The 22318-nt window shown below is 35.7% G+C and overlaps 1 protein-coding gene and 1 long non-coding RNA gene across 12 annotated transcripts in view; one reads left to right on the top strand and one right to left on the bottom strand.

Annotated features, from left to right (window-relative positions):
• EYA1 (EYA transcriptional coactivator and phosphatase 1) overlaps nt 1-22318 on the top strand; it is a 314781-nt gene that overhangs the window by 157781 nt on the left and 134682 nt on the right. For 5 of the 11 annotated variants that reach the window (XM_079111719.1, XM_079111717.1, XM_079111718.1 and 2 more), the window contains exons 3-4: nt 6056-6105; nt 7662-7789. The exons of 1 other annotated variant lie outside the window; for it this stretch is intronic. In XM_079111719.1, the coding sequence (XP_078967845.1) occupies nt 6056-6105; nt 7662-7789 (178 nt within the window). Of the gene's footprint in view, nt 1-602; nt 914-6055; nt 6106-7661; nt 7790-22318 lie in introns of those variants that run through there. 5 more of the 11 variants (XM_079111722.1, XM_079111721.1, XM_079111715.1 and 2 more) reach the window with 4 other exon arrangements.
• Nucleotides 9926-22318, bottom strand: part of LOC306645324 — a 29233-nt gene continuing 16840 nt past the window's right edge. Inside the window, exons 2-3 of the long non-coding RNA XR_013759602.1 lie at nt 11509-11609; nt 9926-10657 (exon numbers count right to left, since the gene is read on the bottom strand). This is a non-coding gene — a long non-coding RNA (uncharacterized lncRNA). The remainder of the gene's footprint in view (nt 10658-11508; nt 11610-22318) is intronic.

The following is a 22318-nucleotide window of genomic DNA, read 5'->3' as shown; positions in this document are numbered from 1 at the left end:
TTTTTCTTCGCCAGACCTGTTAGTAGGTAGGCACATTAGGAGGGGAAGAAAAAAAAAATCTGAAAAGTATCGATTCCCCAAGTTTCAGGGCCTGAAAAAAAGTTTTGGAAAAGTGTAAAAGATAACGTGTAACTAACTACTCCCCAAAGATCTTAATTGGGAGCTACTGCGGCAGGAGATGTGCGTGTGTTGACAGGGTCTCACAGAAGTTATTCTCACACAGCTGTTTATTCAGATAGCGTGGGGCGCGTTCATTTACATAATAAATTTTTTTTTTTTTTTTTTTTTTTTTAAAGCAGCTAGGTTGAGTCAGACAGAGCAGTGTTCCTTTCAATTGTTGCGTTTAAACCAATAAGGTTAGGACAAGAGAATAGCTGTGGTTTGCGTTGCAAAAACAAAAAAAAAAAAGCCCCGAGGCTTCATGGGCAGACCTACAAGGCTGCGCAAACAAATCGAGGGATGAGATTCTGCTGTTTCTTTGTCTAGAGTTCTCAGATGCTATCTGTGGCTGCTGTTCGGTGGGGAAAGAGCGCAGGGCGCAAAGCTGTTACCCAACAGAACGGTGGGAGCTGATGGCTCCGAGTTTGGGGCGAGGTAGAAACTCTCCAGTGCCACTTCCGACTGTAAGCCTTCCTGTTGCCGTCCACTGTGGCGCGGTTCTTCCTGGGGCCAGGGTTTTCGCTCAGTCGCTCCGCAGCCCGAGCCTGCAGCAGCGCCCGGGCGCCTTCCCTCGCAGCAGGGCTTTCCCCGGCACCCGCGCTCCGCTTCCACAAGCGCCGCGGCTCCGCTGAGAGCGCCGCGGAGCCCTCGCGCGTCCCTCCCCGGAGCAAAACTATGTCAGGAATGGAAGCTTGCTAAACCAGAAAACGCGGAGGAGCACATTAAACGGGTGGATGCGGCAGATGTAAGTGCTGTAAGTACAAGCGGACTGTTTGAAAAATTGTGGTGACTGACAACAGCTGTCCTGTGGGCAAAGTCCGAGATAGCAGGAGCGCTTTTATTATTGTTTTGATTTGTTTTAAAAAGAAAAACACTATGGCATGTGGAAAATGATGACACTTTGTGCCTAATACTTTAACAGCCACAGGGTTCCATCGTAAAAGTATAATTCTCAACCCCCAAATTATCTGAGCAGTTAGGATCATTAAGAGATAATTACAAATTAATTGCTAACAATGATTTGTGCTATCTCTGTAAATAAGTATGCAAGGCCATAGTCCTGTAAGCAGATTACTTCGAATGTCTTCTGAATTGCTGCACAAGCCTTAAATATTGTGTGAGATTTAAGTGAGGTATATATCCATCCACTATAACACATAGATGACTTTTCCTATGCAGTACAAGTTAATATGAAAAAATGAGAGGTTTAACCTTTGAATGGACAACAGATAACAATTGATATCTGCTGTTCAAAGAATCCTTTTGCTTCAATAAACAAATTTCCCAAACCTTACATTAAACAGGCTCATCTTCAAAAGGTGATTACAATAAACATTTGCCCAATTAATGTATTTGTCATGGATTGGCACTTTTTATGACTTGAATAGACACTGGAGTTAAACATTTAGATTCTTAAACTTTTAAATTATCGTTTAAAATGTTTGCCATTCAAAATCAGTATATGAATTGCTAATGACTCGTGGTCTTATATTTCTTTGGGGGGAGTGTTTTGAACACATTTAAGCGTAGCATTTGCAAGAATTCACCAAATTCAGAGCTGTCATTGAATTTAGACAAGCATTTTTGTTTCATTTCTCAAAATAGCAAGGGGTACAAAAATTTGGTACTTAAGTATATAGCGTAGTTTTATAGATTTGGGGTTGGTTTTATAATCTTTCTTTCAGAGTAGGTTTTATTTTATACTTGTGTGAGTCTTTGCCCTCCTGCTTGGGACTTGAGGACATGCACCCATGAATAGCCATGCTTTTGTATGATCAAACATTTGATATTTAACTTTCTCCATCTTAAATTCTCCTAAGGCCCAAAGTGTTCACTAAGTGAGCAAGCAACCATGGATTTTCAATGTCTGAAAATTCTTCACGGTGACAGACATAGAAGTCTAATTGAGCCACTAGTCACTTTTAGAGTGCCAAATGGAAGTCAACTGCTATGTGAGTTTCACAGATATGATAAATGATTTTCTCAAAAGAAAATTTCCATTCGAGTGGGGAAATCTATTTCAAAAGAATACACTGGAAAGAAAAATTTGCAGTGAGAATAAAGTTACTTTTATTTAATCAGATATCAAAAGTGTTTCACTTAACATTTTCAATAATCGCTATTTTTGAAAAATAATCCTTTAAAGCTATAAATAAAATGCTGTGATTTAAATACTTGTTTTTGGTTTCATAAGGACTCTCATTTTCTTTAAACCAGATTCTGCAAAAAGTAATATAGGATATTTAAGTAATCAGTAGGGCATTGAAGCATTTACTTTATGGAGATTTTGATAAAGAAGAAAATATAATGTTGACATTTAAAAAACTTGTTTCTCCCTGCAAGTTCATTTCAGTTTTAGGGTTAGGTTTTTCTTTTAAAAATTGAGGTTTTCGTTACAGCCTGACCCTACAGTTGGAAATATTGATTGAGGAGACATTTTAGCAGGAATATATTCTGTCTAAAAAGCAGAATTATGGCTAAAGTTCTTTTTTCCCTGTAAAATGCATTCTTATTAGAAAATTGTCATTGTCTTTCAAATTTGGGAGTACTCAGGTTGATCTGTGGTTGGACAAAACTAGCTCGCCTGCCAACTCTATTTATTTAGATAAGTTCAGTACTTTCACTTTGAAAATTTCTTTTCAGTTTGAAAAAAAAGTTTTAAATTATAGTCATTTTATAAAAATTGCTTCTAGCAAGCAAAAAAGCCTATGGAGAACCCATAATTTGGACAAGTACCTACATTTTATTTGCTGTGTGATGCTGAGATTTAGAATCCCTTTCCATTTACAGTTTACTTTTCACAGAACATTATTAACTTTTTGGCTTCATACATGATCTTCTGTCAGATGCTTTTGATTTGTAATTTAGCAAAGTATAATAAACAGTGCAAAAGTCATGAATTTTGCTCTGCATCCTGAGCTCTGTGGTAGGGAAAATGTGATAAAATGTGTACCTTAAGTCTTGTTTGATGATCTCTCAAAGCAAGTTTGCCTTCTGGAAATAATTTCTGGGGCTGAAGAGCATGGTATTAACAGATTTAATGTGGCTCTTCAATGGATTGGAGAAGTACTATGTGAGGTTTAACAAAATGAGAGAGACAAATTGAACATCAACAAAAGTTACATCTGTGAAGAATTATAAATTTAATTAGAAAAAAAGGCAAACTTAAAAGACCTCATTAACTAATCAGAAGTCAAAGTTACTAGTTGAGGATCTTTGAATTTAAATTCTAAGGAGTTCTGCTATCTTTTCTCTTTGTATTTTCACAACTCTGTCAGTATGCTACTATGTGTATTCCATACAAAGAGTTTTTAAAAGCGTTAAAGTGAAATGACTTCACTGTAATGTAAGATGGCTCTTTATAATGGAATGGGAAATATTTCTACACTCATAGAAGTATTTGAATTAAAAATACCAGATTAGGAGATGACAAGAAATATTAAGTTTATGAGTGTAAAGCAGAAAATGTGAGCTTACTGAATGCTTACCAGCACGTCTGTGGAAATCATGAAATATTTCTTTTCTCTTTTGACGAAAATATCCCTAGTTAATTATTTTTGAAACACATTGTGCTTTGAGACCTTTATGATACAGAAATGTCTATAGACACTGTTAAACATGAGAGAAAATCAACACCAATCAGAAATAGGTGTTCTTTTTAGATAAGTCATTATAAGAGTATGTTTCCTTACTGAACTGTAATCTTGTACTACACATAAAAAACTAAAAGCATGTGAAGTGTAGCATTTTGTAAACTGTAACTAATTTTGCTCACATCTGTGTCTAATTGTTGTCTGCATTCGCATTCTTGAGAGTAGATTTATTTTTCCTGGACCACGATGTGGATTCAGCTGACCAGCCTAAGTGAGGATTAGTTGTTTTAAAGTTATTTTGATTAAAGAGTCATTTTTAAATACAGTAACACACAACACATGGTTTAAATAATCCTTGAGACCCAAAAGAATATATCTGAAGTATATTTAATGAAATGAAGATCATGGCTATGGACTTTCAAAAATTGTAATGCATGAAAGTACAGTAGAGACTGGGTTGCACCAGCATAAAAGAAATATGTTGTGAAATGCAATTTTTTCAATGAGGAAATCTGTTAGAACAATCCTGGAAGTTTTTTTTATTCTTATTTATTTATTTATTAACAACTGTTTGACTTTTAAATTTAGATGACAGGTTAAACCTCAAATATAACCAAAATTTCAAAGTACACAGTGAAACTAAAATTTTATTTCCAAGATTATGCTTTCTAGCTAATGTTAAAATGGAAATGGATTTTAACATTTAACAGAAAGTGTGCTTTACATACTCTCACATAATTAAACCAAGAGAGTTCTTAAAACTAAGTTCTCACCTATAATTTATTCCAGGTGTATTAAAGGGGGGGGGCGGGGGAGAAAAAGGGAATTTATCCTTGAGGTATATTGTTCCAGTTTTTGAAGGCAACCATTTAATCTTGTGTGGGAACATTTAATTTTAACAAAATTGCAGAAATCTGTTATCAGAGAATGGCACATCTGCAGGCATTAACATGCCATTTCTACTTAACACTCGAGCATCTTTTAAAAAATTGCTTTTTGTCTTGTACATATTCTAGAAACCCTACAGAGAAATTTCACATAATGCTATAACGAGACATTTAGACCTTAATATGCTTTATTCTTGCTAGCAAGATAGTGTCTTAATTTCATAAATCATAATTTAAAAAATAACAGGACTCAATAGAAGATGTTTGGTTGGGTAACTTTAATGTCATTTGAGATGCTTCAGCTCTCATCTTTGTTCTGTGGCCCTAATTGATGTCAGTTCAGGTTGAATGAAAATGCACATCAAAGATTTGGAATTCTGAGCCCTTTTAAATATTATGCAGAATGCTCTTTCCTGCCTGCCTGAGTTGTTAGCCTGAGCTAGGAAGCCAGCAGCAGCCTAGCTCACCTGAGCTTTGTCACCTGCTGGCAGTTAGAGCTGCCTCTGGCAGTAGGGCAGTGACTACTAAACCAGCACAGTAGTGAAGTTGCTTAGTGAAGTCCCCAAATACAGATTCATCTAGAAACAAAAGATACTAAAGTGCTGGCTTAACTGGGACGTTAAATTGGCAATTCAACTACCATTCTCTTTTTCAGTCTAAAAGACAGGAATTTAGCCGCCCCCGCCCTCACCCCCCCAAAAAAAATCTGACTACTTTGGTATGTTCAGGGCAGAGCCGCATAAGCACTCATTGACTTTTTAATTTGGAATGGGTAAACAAGCACATTGTTCAGTGATGTGACTTTGGGTAAGAAAACTTGCTTTTGCCATTTATCCTTAATCCTGCATTGCCTGAAAGGTGCCTAGGAGCTGTTTTAGTAAATGTTAAATGACAAATAGTAAATGCAGGAGCAAATCATGATAAGGATAAGAAACTGTCAGGAGTCAAAGGGGTGGGCGGGAACTCTGTTTCAGTTGGTGATAACAGAGGTTGAAAGAGGTTCTGAGGATGCTGGGGGGATTATTGCTTGAACTGCTGCTGCTGAACACACTCATTTTGTTAATAGCTATTTTTTTCCAAGCACCTTTTCCAAGCTGCCTGGGCAAGGCTGCTTTGCATGTTGATTGGGGGAGGGGTAATCCCGTTTGCAGCTGTCATAGGCCAGTGATGAATCACTATCCCGTCATTTGGCTGCCTTCCCCCCTGACAAGGGGAGGAGGAGGATAGACCTGCAGGAGGAAACAACAGTTGAGACCTCAACTTAAAGACAATATGCCTTTCACTGCAGCAGTATCCTCCTTTTTCTCTTTTGGTTAAAAGAGAGCATTGTCGGTCTCAGCCATGTGCTCTGTATAATTAAGAGCTGACACTGAAGCGCAGTAACAACAGCTTCTAATTTTTTACCCCTGACCACAGGTGCAAACATCTCAAACCAGTTCAGATGTTGCTGTTTCCTCAAGTTGCAGGTAAGGATATTGTTGATATTTGACTTTTTTGTAGATTACCTTTCTGTGACCCAGACCTATTTTTGTCTAGTATTTCTTAATTATTTCTATTAATAGCAACAGCCTCAGTTGGCAATTACTTAACAATTTATGTGTGTGTGCCTATTAAAAAAAAATGTCTAAGTATGTAGGACAGGAATAGAAGCCTTGGTTTGAAAATGATTATGGGATATACTTTCTGGTGTTAGGAAAACTGGATGTGGAATGGGAATTAGGAAAGAAAAACTGAATTGAAATCATTTCCAGTTTGAATTCAGAAGAAGTAAAGACTGAGGAAGTAAAGACTTATTGCAGAAGTAAAATGGCTCATGTTAAAGGTGTTTGAAAAAACTGATATCCACAGTCATTTTAGCCTCTCAATTAAAATGACCATACCTTTTATTGATCTGGTGGGGATAAGGAGCAAATAGTATCAGTTTCATATATGGAACATTAACCGCCCCCCTTATTTATTTTTTAGAAAAGCACATAAAATTTAAGTGAGTGGGCCTCAGACATTTAAAATGTGGCTGTCAGAAAGCAGTATATAGACGTGTTTTGAGTGACTTTAAGTCCTCTCCTTTCTTCATTAATAAAAGTATTAAATATGAATCTAGCTCTGAAACTGACTTTTGGACCTCTTCAGAATATGTACCTGCTGAGTCTGAGACCTTTCAGGGGACAACTGGCCTGTTTTATATAGTAAAATGTGCAGAATTGTAGGCAGATCGTAGCATTGAAGTAGAATTGTCCTCATTTCCCTCAGTGACAGCTGAGGTATTCCGGAGTGCTAATGCTCATAGGGACTCACTGTATGTTGGCCTTATCCCTTTTCAATTGGGCACGCTGTATGTAATCCACAAAGCAAACAAGCGAGCCGACATCATAATGTTTTAATGCTGCATTTGTTTCAAGGGAAACAGAGGAACAATTAAGTAGTTTGCCAGAGTAAACACATGCATCAGGACTATCTCATTCCCTGTCACTAGACTATAGGTTTCAAGTGTTTTATTTGGTTTGGAGACCCATTAAATTACAATTGGGTGGTAAATTATAAGGGAGTACCTAGTGCTAATTTATTAGATGAAATCTTGCATAGAAAAGTGTTTTTTTTTTTTTTTTCTATTATACTCGTTTACATAGTTGCCTTTCTTTTTTAGGAAAAAAATATGCCTTTGGGGATTTTCTTTTTTTTTTAATATAGAAAGAAAACCATGACTGCATTTTAAAAAAATGAAAATAGATGTCAGTGTCTAGAATTAGACCTTATGACTTGATACAATAAAGTACAAAAGGATTTTTAAGAACTTGTGAATGCTGGGCTGGATAGGTAGAGCAAGTGACAAGTTTTAATAGTGCAGGTAGTGAAAGAATGACTGAAGTCAAAATGCAGAATGAACTATTTTGAGTCTAAGAAAAGAGATACAATGGGACTTTTGTGTGAGTGTGTTTCAAAGAAGGTGTCAAGTCGTTAGCGCATTAAATAGCGGTGTTATGAATTTGGTACATCTGTCAAATGGAAGGCTTCTTGTCTTTAGGTCTATGGAAATGCAGGATCTAACCAGCCCGCATAGCCGTCTGAGTGGTAGTAGTGAATCCCCCAGTGGCCCCAAACTCGATAACTCTCATATAAATAGTAATTCCATGACTCCCAATGGCACCGAAGGTGAGTGTCTGCCTTCTCACTGTTTGCTTTGCACCACGTTTCTTCATCGGTATATGCTTCATTATTAGGTGATTGTGATTTCAGTTGTCAAATCTGTTAAACTGCTGTTCTATTTCCCCTTTAGGTAATTTGACTTATGAATCAGTATTACACATTAGTTAGCTGCTGGATGTTACTAGGTTATTGTTATATTACCGACTAGTTTTATTTTACATAGATGCCTATATATGCACACACATCGTATACATATGTGTGGTGCATCACATTTTTAACCTTGGACTGTATTTTATCTCTTTGTCGATCATGTCTATAGCACACCATCAATTTGCTTTGTGTTACTCTATGAGCAATGAAAATTTGGAATCATTTCCTTTATTTTACTTTCCATTTTGTTACTAAATACAATTAAATTTTCTTAACTATAAAATTGGACTGGATTGTTTCTAAATATCCACAAAATAATTTGCATGCCTAAGTGTTCTTGTGGCTTTGGCAATTGAAATATAAATAAGTAAAAAATTACTTCATTGTTTACTAAATATGCAGCCTTATTTGGAAGATGTACATAAAATTTATTTACTTTTTAAAAGTTTAAGTAGTATAAGCAATACCTTTTAAATTATTTTTGTGTAAATTACATATGAGTATGTAAGTTTTATGTAAACAGAAATGCCTATTTTAATCCATAGATTCCTGAGTCTAAATATATGAAGTTATATATATATATGTATCACTACCTGTTAAGTGCACTTATGTGCTATGTAGGTTTTTGTAATTTCAGCACATACAAGGATATGTTACATATTATACCACATTTATTTCTATTTTAGCCTATTAAAAACTACTTCACAGATATTTTTGCTAATTTTTTACTCATGCTCAGGATCTTGATAGAAAATAAGTTCACCAGAAGTTCAATGAATTATCCATGTTACAATTCCATCGGTAGACAAACCCTTAGCCATCAGTTCCCAATCACCCTAGTGATCTTTTTATCACATAATTTTTAAAAATAAAAATAAAAGTAAATGCTATAATTTTACTGCCAGTGTGTACTAGTGAAACCTTTTGAGACATACAAAGCTATGAAATTTGTGATAAGAGATAAACTATAGAATCAGTTATTGCTGACATAAGGTGTCTTGATCTGTATACCAACGGTAATAATTTTCACATATAACTGCTCTGTGTTTTTCTTTAAGAGTACATTATTTACTTTTATGGAAACTGGTTGTTGTCAAAAGTAGAAACTTTGCTGATCTAGCAAAAAATCTCTGAATAAAGCGTTTTTATCTGAAACTTATTCCCATTTCAATAGTCAATCAAAAAGAAAAAATTACTTATAGAAGAGTAATTCTAAGGTATGACAAGTAGATTTTATTGAGTGAATGCAAGCAAGCAGCCCTCTTTCCTACCTTTTGGAATTTGGCTGCAGGTGGAAGCTTGCCTCAGGACTGCAGACTGGCCGTGGATGTAGTCACACAGCCCACCGCAGTTCCCTGCTCTGGCAGCCATGGAAGGACCATAGGTGCAAGCCTTTGACAGTCATTCCATCACTGTAAAGTCCAGATAAGACAATCACCTAAAGTAACTTAAAACTAAGGAAGACTAAGCATGTTAAACTATTTTGCTGAATAGAATATGCTGAAGAGAAATTATGAAGCACTGACAGTTAATTTTTTGTATATGAAAGTGTGAAATGGGAGTAAGAAGTTTTCATTTTCTCAACATTTTACTGGCAAGTCATCTACAAATAAGAAACACCCCGTATTGAAGCAGAGTATGTGTTTGGGGATGATTTTGAGTGAATGAGGTGTGGTTTGATTTCTAAGCACTTGTGGAGTGATAATATGTTTCTGAATATTTATATTTCGTAGCTTGATATCACATTCATATTCAGGGATGCTCTGTTTTGTAAGATTTTTGCATAACTAAAATAAGCTTGGAATAATATAGTATTTTAGATAATTGTATGATTTCTTGAATCATTCAGTCTGGGAAATAATTAGAAATTATTTTCCTAGAATAACAATTATTTTATGTCTTCTAAATACATTTTTTTAGACTTTATGTCAGAGAAATACATGGTATTCATCTCTGTACTGTTTTCAGGTATTCTTCATTGGCATAATTTGCAAGGGTTGGAAAGTGGAGTTAGAAATATCAGTATGAATTATTCAAAGCAAAATAGGAATTTGAGGCAATCTTGCTGAAATGTTTGGCTTTATTTTGCTAGACAGTTTGAAAATATGGACCCCAAATTTTCTTCATGGTCTGTGTTACATAGCTATTTAGATCTGAACAATATCAGAAAGTTCTAGGTTGCTGTGAAGTTTGTGAAGTAATTTATTATGCTACTTATATGTTCCATTATGTACTTGTTTCATTCCTTTCAGCCACCACTAGAGGAGTTAAGCTTAAAATTAGTTAATTCATTAGCATCTGGCAAGCTTCCCTGGGATGTGATCATTATAGATTTTTCTATTTCTTAAGATCTTATTGAGTTTTAAACCAGCAGTGTTTACCAATGCATTAGAGGAATTGAAAAAAGAAAAAGAAAAGAAAAGGAAAAAAAAAAAAAGAAAGAAAGAAGAAATTCATTTAAATTTAAGACTCTTTAAAATATCACCTCCCTTAACTCTACCATAAATATTTCCAGTTACACACACACACACACACACACACACACACCATGATTTGGATTTAAGTGACTTCTCTGCAGCCCAATTTAAAATAGTCTCAGCCTAATTGAAATTAATTAGGTCAACAAAACTTCCATTTAGTTTATACAGTTGCTGGCTTTGCCTGCGTCTGTGTAGGTTGTCTTCTCTCAGAGTCATCTTTTTCACTTCCTGCCACCACTTGTCCCTATAATGAGGCAAAGAAAACAAGAAAATCTCCTGAATCAAAACCCATAACTTCATCTAAAGAACAAACAAGAAGGGAATGGAATGGAGAGGCAGAGAATATTAAGTTTCTTCTTAAGTCTGCTGCCAAATTATCATAAGACTCGGTGTTTGTAGGTCCTGTACTCACAGGCTAGTGCCTACTTTCATGGTTCATCTAAGGGATAAAGACAGAAAGGCACTGAGCTGAAGCCTCACATACTGGGCTTTTTGATTTCCCAGATGAAATGTTCTTCAGTTATAATAATGTGAATGTTTCAAAACTTTCAGCTCTTCTCATGTTTATATTCCAGCCTCTCTGAATAATTATCATTGCAGTTAACTGTTGGTGTTACTCGGTTTTTACATCATTGGAAAATAAAATACAAGTAGATAAAAATAGTCAAAGAGTAACATAAATGAGTGCTTGACTTCCGTTGAGGGAGGCTCCATTAGGAGTGATAGGTTTCCCAATGAATTAATGAACACTTTTAGTTACTATTAAGCAAGACAACCCAGAAGACACTAATGAGTGGTTGTAAAAACAGTTAATTGTGATCTATCTTTTAACTGTTTCCCCTGGTGTTTTAGACACTTCGTCTTAATAGAAATTTATTATTAGATTGTTAAAGCATAATTTTTAAAAAATAGACTTTTGGTGGTGATGCTGCTTTTGATAAATACCAAAGTGTGGAATGTGAGGGAAGAGTATCTTCCGGCCTTCACTGCTGAAGGCTTTATGTTGATATTTGGGTTAAATGTGAGAAGTAGTTGGGAGCCTTTCCTTCAGAAGGACTCAGAGCTATAGTGGTAAAAGGATTTTTATTTACCTACCTAATCAGGGCCTTGTTTGCAAAGCAGGGATTCTTTCCATCTTTGTTTTCTCTGGTTGTCTTAAATCCATGGGATCCTGGGATTGGCCAGTTCCTGTATTGCTACTTGGAGTGTTTATTTTGGGTTGTTTTGGGGTAGAGAGTGGGGAAGGACAGAAAAAGAGGTGTGAGTAAAGCTAAGAGTTCCCAAACTGGGGGTTTTCTCTTTTGCAAATTCAGATTCAAATTCAAGAAACTTAAAACAGTCTTGATAAATTTGTCCTGAAGTGAGGCAAAATCAGATACAATTGGAATTTTCATTCTGAATAGAGTTTCAGGAATTCTGAGAGTAATTCAAGTAGTAATTTTGAATTGGTATATCAGATTTCCAAGGAGATAACAGATTATAATCTTGAATTAGGTGACTAAATTATCTAAGTTTAAAATTTATTCAGTGGTGTTCTGCATATTTTCTGATAGTTTAATTTAATGGTACACATTTATATTATCAGAATATTTTAAATTGTCATTTCTGCAAAGCTGAGAACACTAGCAAATTACCTGAATATTTTTTCTCATTATAGTTTTAATTTAGCAAAATACAGTTGTGTGCAGTGAGAGTATCTTTAAGAAATCTTTCCTTACAGGAAATATCTAAACTGAAGTGAATGTGTATAAAATTATGGTTTGAGGCTGCATTTTACGGGCTATATTTATATATCTGTGGTCAAATATTCTGATGTCAATAGAAACATGGTAATCTAATTTTATTATTGTTTACATTCTGCACATAATTTAGTTTTTGGAAGATTAAGGGGCATCATGAATAAAGGAGTTTCTAAGTGACATTTTTAGAGTTTGTCTATAGCCACAAAATTGGCCTCTTATAAATTATTCTTAAGCAAAAGTCATGAAAGAATGAACAAAATATAATTTGTTAGGATTTAATATTTACTATATTGTGTATTTGGGAATAATTTTCACATGCATGTTGCTAATAAAAATGGCTAAAGTTCATGAATAACTTGTTAATCATTATGCTGACCATTCTCTGTGTTGTTTTGTTAATCTTCAGAAAATGCCTCAAGATTGCCAAAAGGTTGATTAAGAGAATAGGGTTGAATCCTAACTCCATGATTTACTAGCCAAGTGAATTCAGGCAAATGAGCTTCTGTGGGGCTCAGTTTCCTCATCTGTAAAATGGGAATAATAGCAGAAGTACATTGGGCTTGATGAAAGCACATCATATAAAAATCATAGCATATTTTGAGACTTACTAAGGGCTCTATCTATTAATTACTATATCATATATAAACAATAGTCATAGTGATACCTATTTTATAAACAGAGCCTTAGAAAGTTAAATGCCACATTTACAGGAATATGGTCCATAATGGGTTATCTGAGTTAGTATATAAATGAAGTTCTGTCTCAGTCCAGAGTCTCTGCTTTTAGATCACTGTGTTAGTCTATGAAGAAAATGTGTGATTCTCATCCTCTGCAGTTACCTTTTCTAATACCTTTGTCCTAAACATTCTGGCTTTCTCTGCCACACTGGTGCTTTCAGAATGGATAAAAACCATCTCCTAGCAAACAGTAGAGGCTTTAATGACAAAGGGCTTCATTATAAAGACGACTCCCCAGGGTAGTTATGTTTTGGTCTTCAAGTTCTGGTGTGTGCAAGTGTGTGAGATTTCTTCCTGTGGTCATGCATGCATGGCATATTGCATCAATAGGTTAACTTTGGGGGGATTGTCTCTAACTAGTTTTCAAAGCTTCAGACTTAATTATAATTCCATTAGCCTTCTGTCTGTGTTAAGCCTCTTTGAGATCAAACGGAGATGGGAAGTCATCTCTGCTTTTCATTATAATAGTCATTATTATATGCACATTTGGATTGCAGCAGTATTACTGTGAAATTCAAAAAGCAGTTGCAGTTTCGCTACTGCTCAAAGTAAATGTTTTCTACCTCAAAAAATATTTTGAAGTTGATAGTAAATTTGGTCCCAATTTGGTACATTTCTCTAGACTTTGAGAACTGGATTAACCAAATACCACTGTGTTGGCATTTATTAGGGGATCTATGGGAACAGTAGTTGCCAGAGCAGAGAGTTGGGAATATGCCTGGTATGTTCTAGGAACAGCAAGGAGCTCTGTGTGGCTGGAGAGGAGGAGGTAAGGTCAGAGGAATAAAGGGGTGGCATGTGTGGGAGGAGGAGGGTGACAGATACACTCTATAGCCTGTCATCATCTGTGACTCACTAAATTTCTTCCAGTAAACTTGGGAATTCAGGTGCTTATTGCTTGCAGTGAGGCTCATATGTTTTAGACATCTGGGCTTCTTGATAACTAGTAACTAGATACAGAAAGCTCTGTTACTTCCAATTGCTAATAGGTCTATGACATCTCTGCCCCACTTGGCCAGAATTTCAGTATGAGCAGAAATGCATCTTCCCAAGATCATCCTATTGTCTGGGAGAAAGTTCTAGTTCCCTCTAGGGAGACATGTGAACCTTTAGGCTAATTCATATTTCTCTGTCCATAGATTTCTTGCTTTGAGGAATTCCTGTTTTCTTATGTCCAAGAGTACCTTGGGGTGAGCAGTATATAAAGTGGTAGCAGTGGTGGTGGGGGTGGTTGTGATGTGTGTGTGTGTGTGTGAATTCTCACCTTGCTTACTTGGAGTAAGGGCTAAGAATAATTCATCCTCCTCTCTTGAGCACTAAGTACACAATATCATACATGAAATTTATATATTACAAATTTTCCAGTTTTTTTTTCATTTTTACTTTGAGTTAGGAAAAAAAATCTGTCCTTTGAATACTTATTGCCTTTTCTCAGAACTGTTAAGTTCTGAGAAGCTAATCAAGGATTTATGTCAAGTTTTAGTATCCTAAATTGTTTATAAATGAAAACTTACTTTGGTTATATTCATGGTAATCTGCTAGTTTTGCATATTTTTCAGTTTGATTTTATGCCTTCAATATCCCATTACATCCCAAAAATGTAGATGAGCCCCACCAAACACATTCCAAGGAGGTATGTTTATGTGCTTCCCATAGAACAAATTAGAAACAGTTTTTCCTTCTGAAAAGTGAAACAATTATCTAAGATGCTTACCTATTTTACCACTGCATCTATTACTAATATGGGGAATTTTCAATGGAAAGAATATTTGTAGCAAAATATAAACTGAATTGACTGAGTTCTTACTATTTGAGTACATCATTTTATTTTATCTTCAAAACAATCTTTAAGGTGACTTTTATGCACTTGATTTTAAAAAGGTTAAGTGTCTAGCCTGTGTTTACACAGCGTGTTAGCTGCACTGGAGTGAAGATTCTAAGGCACGTCAGCCTGATTTCAAAATCCACATTGTTTATGCTGTTTAGGTTTCTAGACAAAAAACTTGGTTCTTGCTGAAAGACTTTATCTGCCTAAAGAAATTTTTATGTTATCTAAGATTAAGACCAAGATGAAAGATGTTCAACATCACTTATATGCTTGTTCTGCCTGCTAGAATCTTCAAGCTCCTTAAAGGACGGAGGGACTTGTTCAGTATTGCATCTCTAGCATCCAGCAGAGGTTTGGAACCAAATATTCGTTAAGTGAATGACCTGTGTTACTAAGCAAATAACAAAGGTGATTTCAACAGAAGGCATCTTCTCATTCTACTAACAGTGCATTAATAGGCTCAAGAAACTATCCAGAGCTTGTTTTTTAAATTATTGAAATTCAGTATTTCACAGACCAATTCAGAGTAGCTATAATAGGGTGTCCATCCAGACAGCATCCACAGTCAACACTGTTACTGATTTTGAATTTGATCACAGTAACTGACTTGCATTTGACCCACACTAATTTGTTTCATAGATGGAAAAACTTTGACTGTTGGACTTAAGTATTTAAGCAATGATGAAGCAACTTCAATGTAGTATATAACTGGATGATAGAGAAGGCAGCTCATCTACTTAGGTTTAGTACTTTTGCAAGAAGATAAGGAGTAAAATTGGAGGTAAACTATTTCAAAGGTGGAGAAAAATTGAAGGAGTAATGTTATATTCACACTGTAGTAAGAGTAAGAATGTGATTTTTACAGCTCGGCAAAGACATTCCTAATTGGGGGAGTGTGCACAAAAAAATGCACAGAAATGAGGCTAAGACAGTCAACCTGTGCACATGCTGAAAGGCCTTAGATACCATATTCAGGAATTTGAATTTATTTGCACAAAGAGGCCTGAAGGCTTATACATAACGCAAGTGATGTGCTTGGGTTTGTGTTTTAAGAAGTTTACTTAAGTAGTATTTTGAAACCATGTTCAGGGGGTGGTGGGCAGTGAGATGCTAGAGGAGAAGTAATGAGGACATTTTACCTGAAATCGTGTGTTTATTTACATTTTATTTTCTCTTTCAGCACAATGACATACTTGCCTTAAGGAGAGTAAACTGAGAAAGAAGTCACATTTAAAATACAGGACATGAGCATTACATGATGGTGAAAGCATGAATTTTCCAGTTAGAGTGATTTGGGTTAAAAAAAAAAAAAATCTGTTTGGCTGTTAATGCTGGATGTAGCTAAGGCAAATTTTGAGAAGTGGCAGGGCAGGGGGTTGGAGGGAGTACTGAGGCCAGGATGCCTCTGTGGAAGCTGGGCTGTGCCACTCACTGCCCAGCCAATGTGATACCTCTGCATCTCAGTCTGTGAAATGAAGATGGTAAGGGTACCTACCTGCAGTATTGCTGGGTTGGTTAAGTAAGTTGGAGCAGAGTTGAATTCATAGGAAGTGCTTACTATTCATTGGCTACTCTTAGTACTTCTGAGTCTCTGCTTCTTTCAGTATAAAATGAGGACTCTGAATTTCTTACAGGGTGTTATGACATGAGTCTGTCTAACAGACAGGAGGGTTATTAGCATCAACTGCATGGTAAAATAAATAGCAGTTATTATTAAGTAATAGTAAATGTTATTTTTTTTTTTAAAAGAAACATATCCTTTGGGACTGGCTCTATAGTAGGAAAGGTTCTTTTCTCCTTTGAGCCCCTCACATAGTGGCTCAGCCTCTGCCGGTACTGGGAGTACTCAAGTGTTCACTCCATTAATGCTCAGTGTGGGAAGGGTTTGTGTCTGGATGCTCCTGTGAGTGGGCGAAGGATGGGAAAAGAGTACTAATCATTTGGTAGATTGATTACATTTTAGGTAAATAAGTCATTTTTCCATATTGATGTGATTGAGGTTCTGAGTCCAAGCCAGCTCATCTGCTTCCAATCTTCATACACTAGTTTAGTTTACCATCTGTTAATTTGCAACATATACTGATATAATTTTATTCAGTGCCCTGGTATTCTCAGACAATCCTATTGCCCTGTTGCTCACTGATTTTCTAGGTCTGTATCAGAGCAATGATTAAGGATGATAGAACCCTAATTGGAAAACGTTGAACTCTTCAGTGGATTTATAAAAGATAAATTAATTTTAAAAATTTGAAACTAGTGGTGTGGGCCTGGGCTAGTCGTTTTATACTTTAGTCTGCAGTTTCCTCATCTTTGAAATGACATTATTGTAATAAACATCTCATAAAGTTGCTATAAGCAGCAAACCAGCTGTAAAGTTCTGAAGTGCTTGTTTATAAAGTGCTTAGCACTATGCCTGGCATATAGAAGGTGCTCAATAAATATAAACTACTTGTAAAATTGTTACTCTTGCATTCAGAAAGTTATGTGAACATTGCTTATGCAGGAAATTGAGAACACTATATTGCTAAATTCTTAAAACAGGCAATCTTTCCCTATTGTGCCATGCTTCCATTATCCTAATAAGCTAAAAAGATTTAGCTCCTACTTTGGTTTCTAAATGCATGTATTTTTTAAAAGTCATTAAGTGGCATATTTAAGATTGGTTCATTTATTTATATATATATACACACACACATATAAATTATATACATATAAATATACATATAATTATATACATATAAATTATATACATATAAATTTTACTTAAAATAAAAAGAGCCGTAAGTAAATATGAGCTCTAGTTAATAACACAAATGCTGAAATGTTAGGGGAAATGCCTTATATCTGTAACTGGTTTTGAAATATATATAAATAAGATTTTTTTTTGAAGAACAGATATAGCAAAGTATGTAGTAAAATATTGTTGAATTCAGGTGGCAGGTTTATGGTTGTTCAGTACATAAATCCTTCCATCTTTGTATATATGATAAACTATAATACAATATTTAGGGAAATAGGAAGCAAACATTTGTTTAGTTTTTACTGTGTACAAAGATCAATGCTAGATTCCAGAAAATAGACAAAACCGCCTTAAACTCATAGTCTGATTGGGGGTTATAAGACTTTTGAACATTTGGTGAAAACTAAAAGGTAATAATGCACGTAAATTATGAAGTCTAGAGTTTTTCATTCTGTGACTCAGAGTTCCTGAGAGTTGGGGAACTAGTACCCAAGGTCAGCCAATTCTCTTTATGTAAAAAGCTTGATCTATCAAATGAGAAAATTGACGAACCACATGTGTGACTAAATCTTTTTCATATATGGACATTGTTATGCTTATTAAAATACAACTTTTCATCTACAAATTCACAGATGGTCATTTCGCACCTTCTTCCTCAACAGAGTAAACATAGGCTATTATTTGAGTTCTGCAATATTTTGATTTTAGAAAGAGGGCTTCGTTCCCAAGCACGTTAGAAGCCACTGATCCAAACAAAAGTCCTCTCAGTTCAGAAGAAAGAGCTCTTCAGCTTGCTAGGGTCTGGCTAGGCTTCAAGGAGGAGATGGAATCTGAGCTGAGTGTTGGGGAATGGGTAGAATTTGAATAGGTTGAGAAGGGATGGAATGCATTCTAAATGAGGGAACAATAGGAACAAAGGTAGGATAGTTTGGGAGACTGTCAGGAGACCAGTTCAGCTGAAGAAGGAATTGATAGTAGATAAGGTTGGAAGGATCTGCTCCAGCCAAACAGTGGAGGACCCTGAACACTAGGCTAAGAAATTTGGACTTCATCCTGGAACAGAGAAGCCAGTGAATGTTTTGAGGAAGGGACTGATATGGTGAAAGGTTTAAGATTAATTTGGCACCAATTTCAAGGAAAGATTTGATTGGGGGAGAGATGGGCTACAGTATAGAGGCTTGTGCAATCCTTACAGAGTTTGTGTTGGGAACCCCAGCTAGTGAGACAAGAATGAGAATGGCAAAAAAAGGAAAGTCAAGTTGCAAAAGACACTGAATTTGCAGTCAACATTTATCATTAATTATCACTTCTACAGATCTAGTCTAGATCTCCACATCAGTCACTGCACAATGTCACTACTCCACTTCCTATGAACACCAGGTTTCGGAATTAACTAATAGTCAGTGCTGGTCTTGTGTACCCTTAAGTTCAAGTTTAGTAAAATGTGTTAATTTGGTTTTCAGAAGGTCATGTAGGTGTGCTATTTTGAAGAGCTATTTTTTTCCTACCCTCTTTCAAGATTAAAAAAAAAAAAAAAAGATGACTTTAATATTTGGGGGGATAATCCTATGTCAAGCTATAGAGCCAATCCAAACATAAAGAGATGTCTCATTTTCTAAAATGAGAATTAACTAAAAATAAAACATCTAGTCCATGGACTTATATATTTTCAATGAGGAAATTGTTCAATGGCTACTTACAGGAATTAATTCAATTTTGTTTTTAAAGCATGGTATCATGAAAAATGTATGCATTTGGAAATATTACAATTTTCCACTTTCCTGTTTTGTAGAACAATTTTATTCTTTCTCTTATATCTGCCTTTGATGACATTGTCCCTTTTGGATCATTTGACACAACTTTTAGAAGCATACATTTCCATTTCTGCCTTATGGTTTGAGAAAGAGACTCCTTAAATCTTGAATGATATTGTCATTGGATCTAAACCATGACATTACATGGTTGTGCTTTTCTGTAGTGATCTCTACAGCATAATTGTGTAGAATTGCTTTATGAAGGGCTCTTTTGAGGCATATTTGCAGCAATATTCAATATTTGCCTTTGGCTGCTCATGCTCCATGAATTATTATTAAATCTATGATAGTTTATTTCTCTTTTTACTGATTCAGGGCAGGGTCCTCTCTAAACATACAAATTAATATTGATTGATATTATTTTATGATAATGTGTCTTCTCCAAAAAGTGCTTTGTTAAAATAAAAAGTGTGTTACATGTGTTCTGTCAATGAGATATTTTGCAAGAATTTGCACATAAGTTCAACAAATGATAAATTGGGAGGAACAGAACTCAGAACTCATTGTGTTTGAGGAGTATTTTTACTTGCCCGTATAATGTGTCTAATGGAATGAAATTGGTTGTAATCTGTTTTTTTTTTACATACATTTTTACCTTTATCCATTTCTACAGTAAATACTATTGTCCAATTGCAAGGCAGGCATTGTGCTAAGTTCTATAGAGATATAATAATGTAAAATAATATAAGTCCTACCATGAAAAAAGGTATACATTAAAATGGGTAAGACTATGAAAGACAAAATGAGGTAGAATCAGATAAAAAGGAGGTACAAACACCAACTTAGAAGTTCAAGGGGAATACGTTATACCAGAAAAATAGGTCAAGGAAGACTTAATGGGACATGTGGAATTTTGGTTGAAATTTCAGGAATTTGATTTAGTCATATGGAAAATTTATAGAATATTTAATATCATGGTATAAAACACTGGCAAATTTGAAGCTAGGAGAAAGCTTTAAACATCTTAGGCCAGTTTGACTTAAATGTCTGGGTAGGGATGTATGGTACTTTATTTGTGGAATGGGAATTATAGTATCACAGGAAAGTTAGGACAATTAGAAAAGACATTGTATTTTTAAAATATTTATGTATATTCTTGTAAACTAATAGCTTTTAGGCAAATATAAAGTATATGGGGGAAAATGGGAAGTAAACAAAGAGGGGCTTCAGTACATGGTCAGGGAATAGGAACTTAATTCAGGAGAAAATGGAGAGCCTGCCAAAGACATCAAAGCCAGGGGAGCCAGGTATATCTAAACTGTGCAAAAAATAAAGATCTGTCTGAAGTATGGAAAATGGAAGCTAGAAGGCCAACTTGCCAACTTTTATAAGAGAAGAGGTAGATGGTAATGAGGATAGCGGCCATGAAATTACAACAAAGGTTGTGAAAGATTAGAGAGGTAGAATTGTAGAGTTGGTAAGTTTGTCAGTTTCCCATCACTATAACAAATACCAAAGATAACCAGCTTAGAAAAAAGGTCTGTTTTGGCTCATAGTTTTGGAGGTCTCAGTCCATGATTTGTTGGTCCTGTTGCTTCTGAGCCTGGGGCAAAGTAGCACAGTATGGCAAGGAGTGGGTGGCAGAACCAAATGATTCATGTCACTGCAGAAACATAGAAGAAGAAGGGGCCAGGTCCCCGTTAAGGGCAGACCCCCAGGACCTGAAGACTGCCCACTAGGGCCTTCTTCTTAAAGGTTCCAAAACCTCCCCATAGCCCACACCTTGGGGGAAAACTTCAGGTCCAAATTATAGCAATTGAAAAGGGGGATTGAGGAAAGAAGCAGCAGGAGAAATCAGGGAGGAAAGGAAACTTTTGGTCTATGTGACTGAGAATATTTAGCGAAAGAGGGGTGACAACTGTGGGGGATAAGATGTCAATTTTATGGTTTGGTAGTTAGTTGACCCTTTACCAGGCAAGGATATTATGTAATTGGGATGTAAGGATTCATCCCTGTGGGGGGAAAAATGTGCATACAGGGCTGGGGAGATAGCTCAGCTGGTAGAGTGCTTGCCTTGCAAGCACAAGGCCCTGAGTTTGATCCCCAGTACCACAAAAAAAAAAAAAAAAAAAAAAAAAAAAGAAGTGCATACAGGTAGAGACTTAGAGGTTGTATACATGAAGTTCATTTAAAAAAAAAGTCAAGGAAAATTGTGAAAGAAAATTCAGACAGATACGGAGGAGGTAAAATTTTAGAACTACAGAGTAAGCAAAAGCAGAAAATCTGGAGATAAAGACTAGGGGAATTGTTACTGTATTGATCAATAATGAGACAACAGACAAGAAATAAAACCCATTCTTCTGAATAATTAAGAAAAATCAAAACTTAGGAACATGAATTAGGCAATTGGAAAATTCCTTTTATTAAAATAATAAATATAAGAGGGATGATGCAAAGGACTAGAGATAGAGGGTATATGATAAGGACTTGAATGTAAATGTTCAGGAAATTTGGTTGTGAAAAAAAACAGTTTAAGAAGTGTCATGGATGAGAGAAAACTTTCAGAATTAGGGGAGAGTGAGAGGTAGCTCAGTGGTAGAGCACTTGTCTCGTATGCTGGATTTGATCCCTGGCACCATAAATCAATAATAATAGGAGAGACTTGTTTCTTTAGAAAGATGGGAAGCAACCTATTAAGATGGAGTTACTGAGAATATCAAGAACCCACATAATGGAATAGCATTGTAAAGTGGATATGGAAGAGGCAGCAAGAGGAAATGTGTAGAGATTAAGACTGCTCAAAGAAAGGACATTTCCACGGAAATTACTAAGTGAAAAACCAGAAAATGTTATGGGGACAGGACAGGTTTAATGCAGTTTCAACATTCTTTATAAAATATTTTTTGAGTATATGCTCTAAGAGTGGGGAGTGAGGTATGGTTCAGGAGCTTGAGGGAACTAGAAGAGACTCCATGGAGACCATTCCCAATAGTTGACAAGAGATGGAAAAGGGGAGACTGTTGAGCAACAGAATGATTCAAGGGAGTGAAGAAAGGTGGAATTTATGTGCACTCTCTCAGCATGCTAATTGTGACTTATTCTAC

The sequence above is a fragment of the Sciurus vulgaris genome (genome assembly GCF_902686455.1).
Source record: "Sciurus vulgaris genome assembly, chromosome: 1".
In the NCBI taxonomy this organism is placed as follows: domain Eukaryota; kingdom Metazoa; phylum Chordata; class Mammalia; order Rodentia; family Sciuridae; genus Sciurus; species Sciurus vulgaris.
Note: the sequence above shows the minus strand (reverse complement) of the source record. Positions and strands in the feature narration are given on the sequence as shown.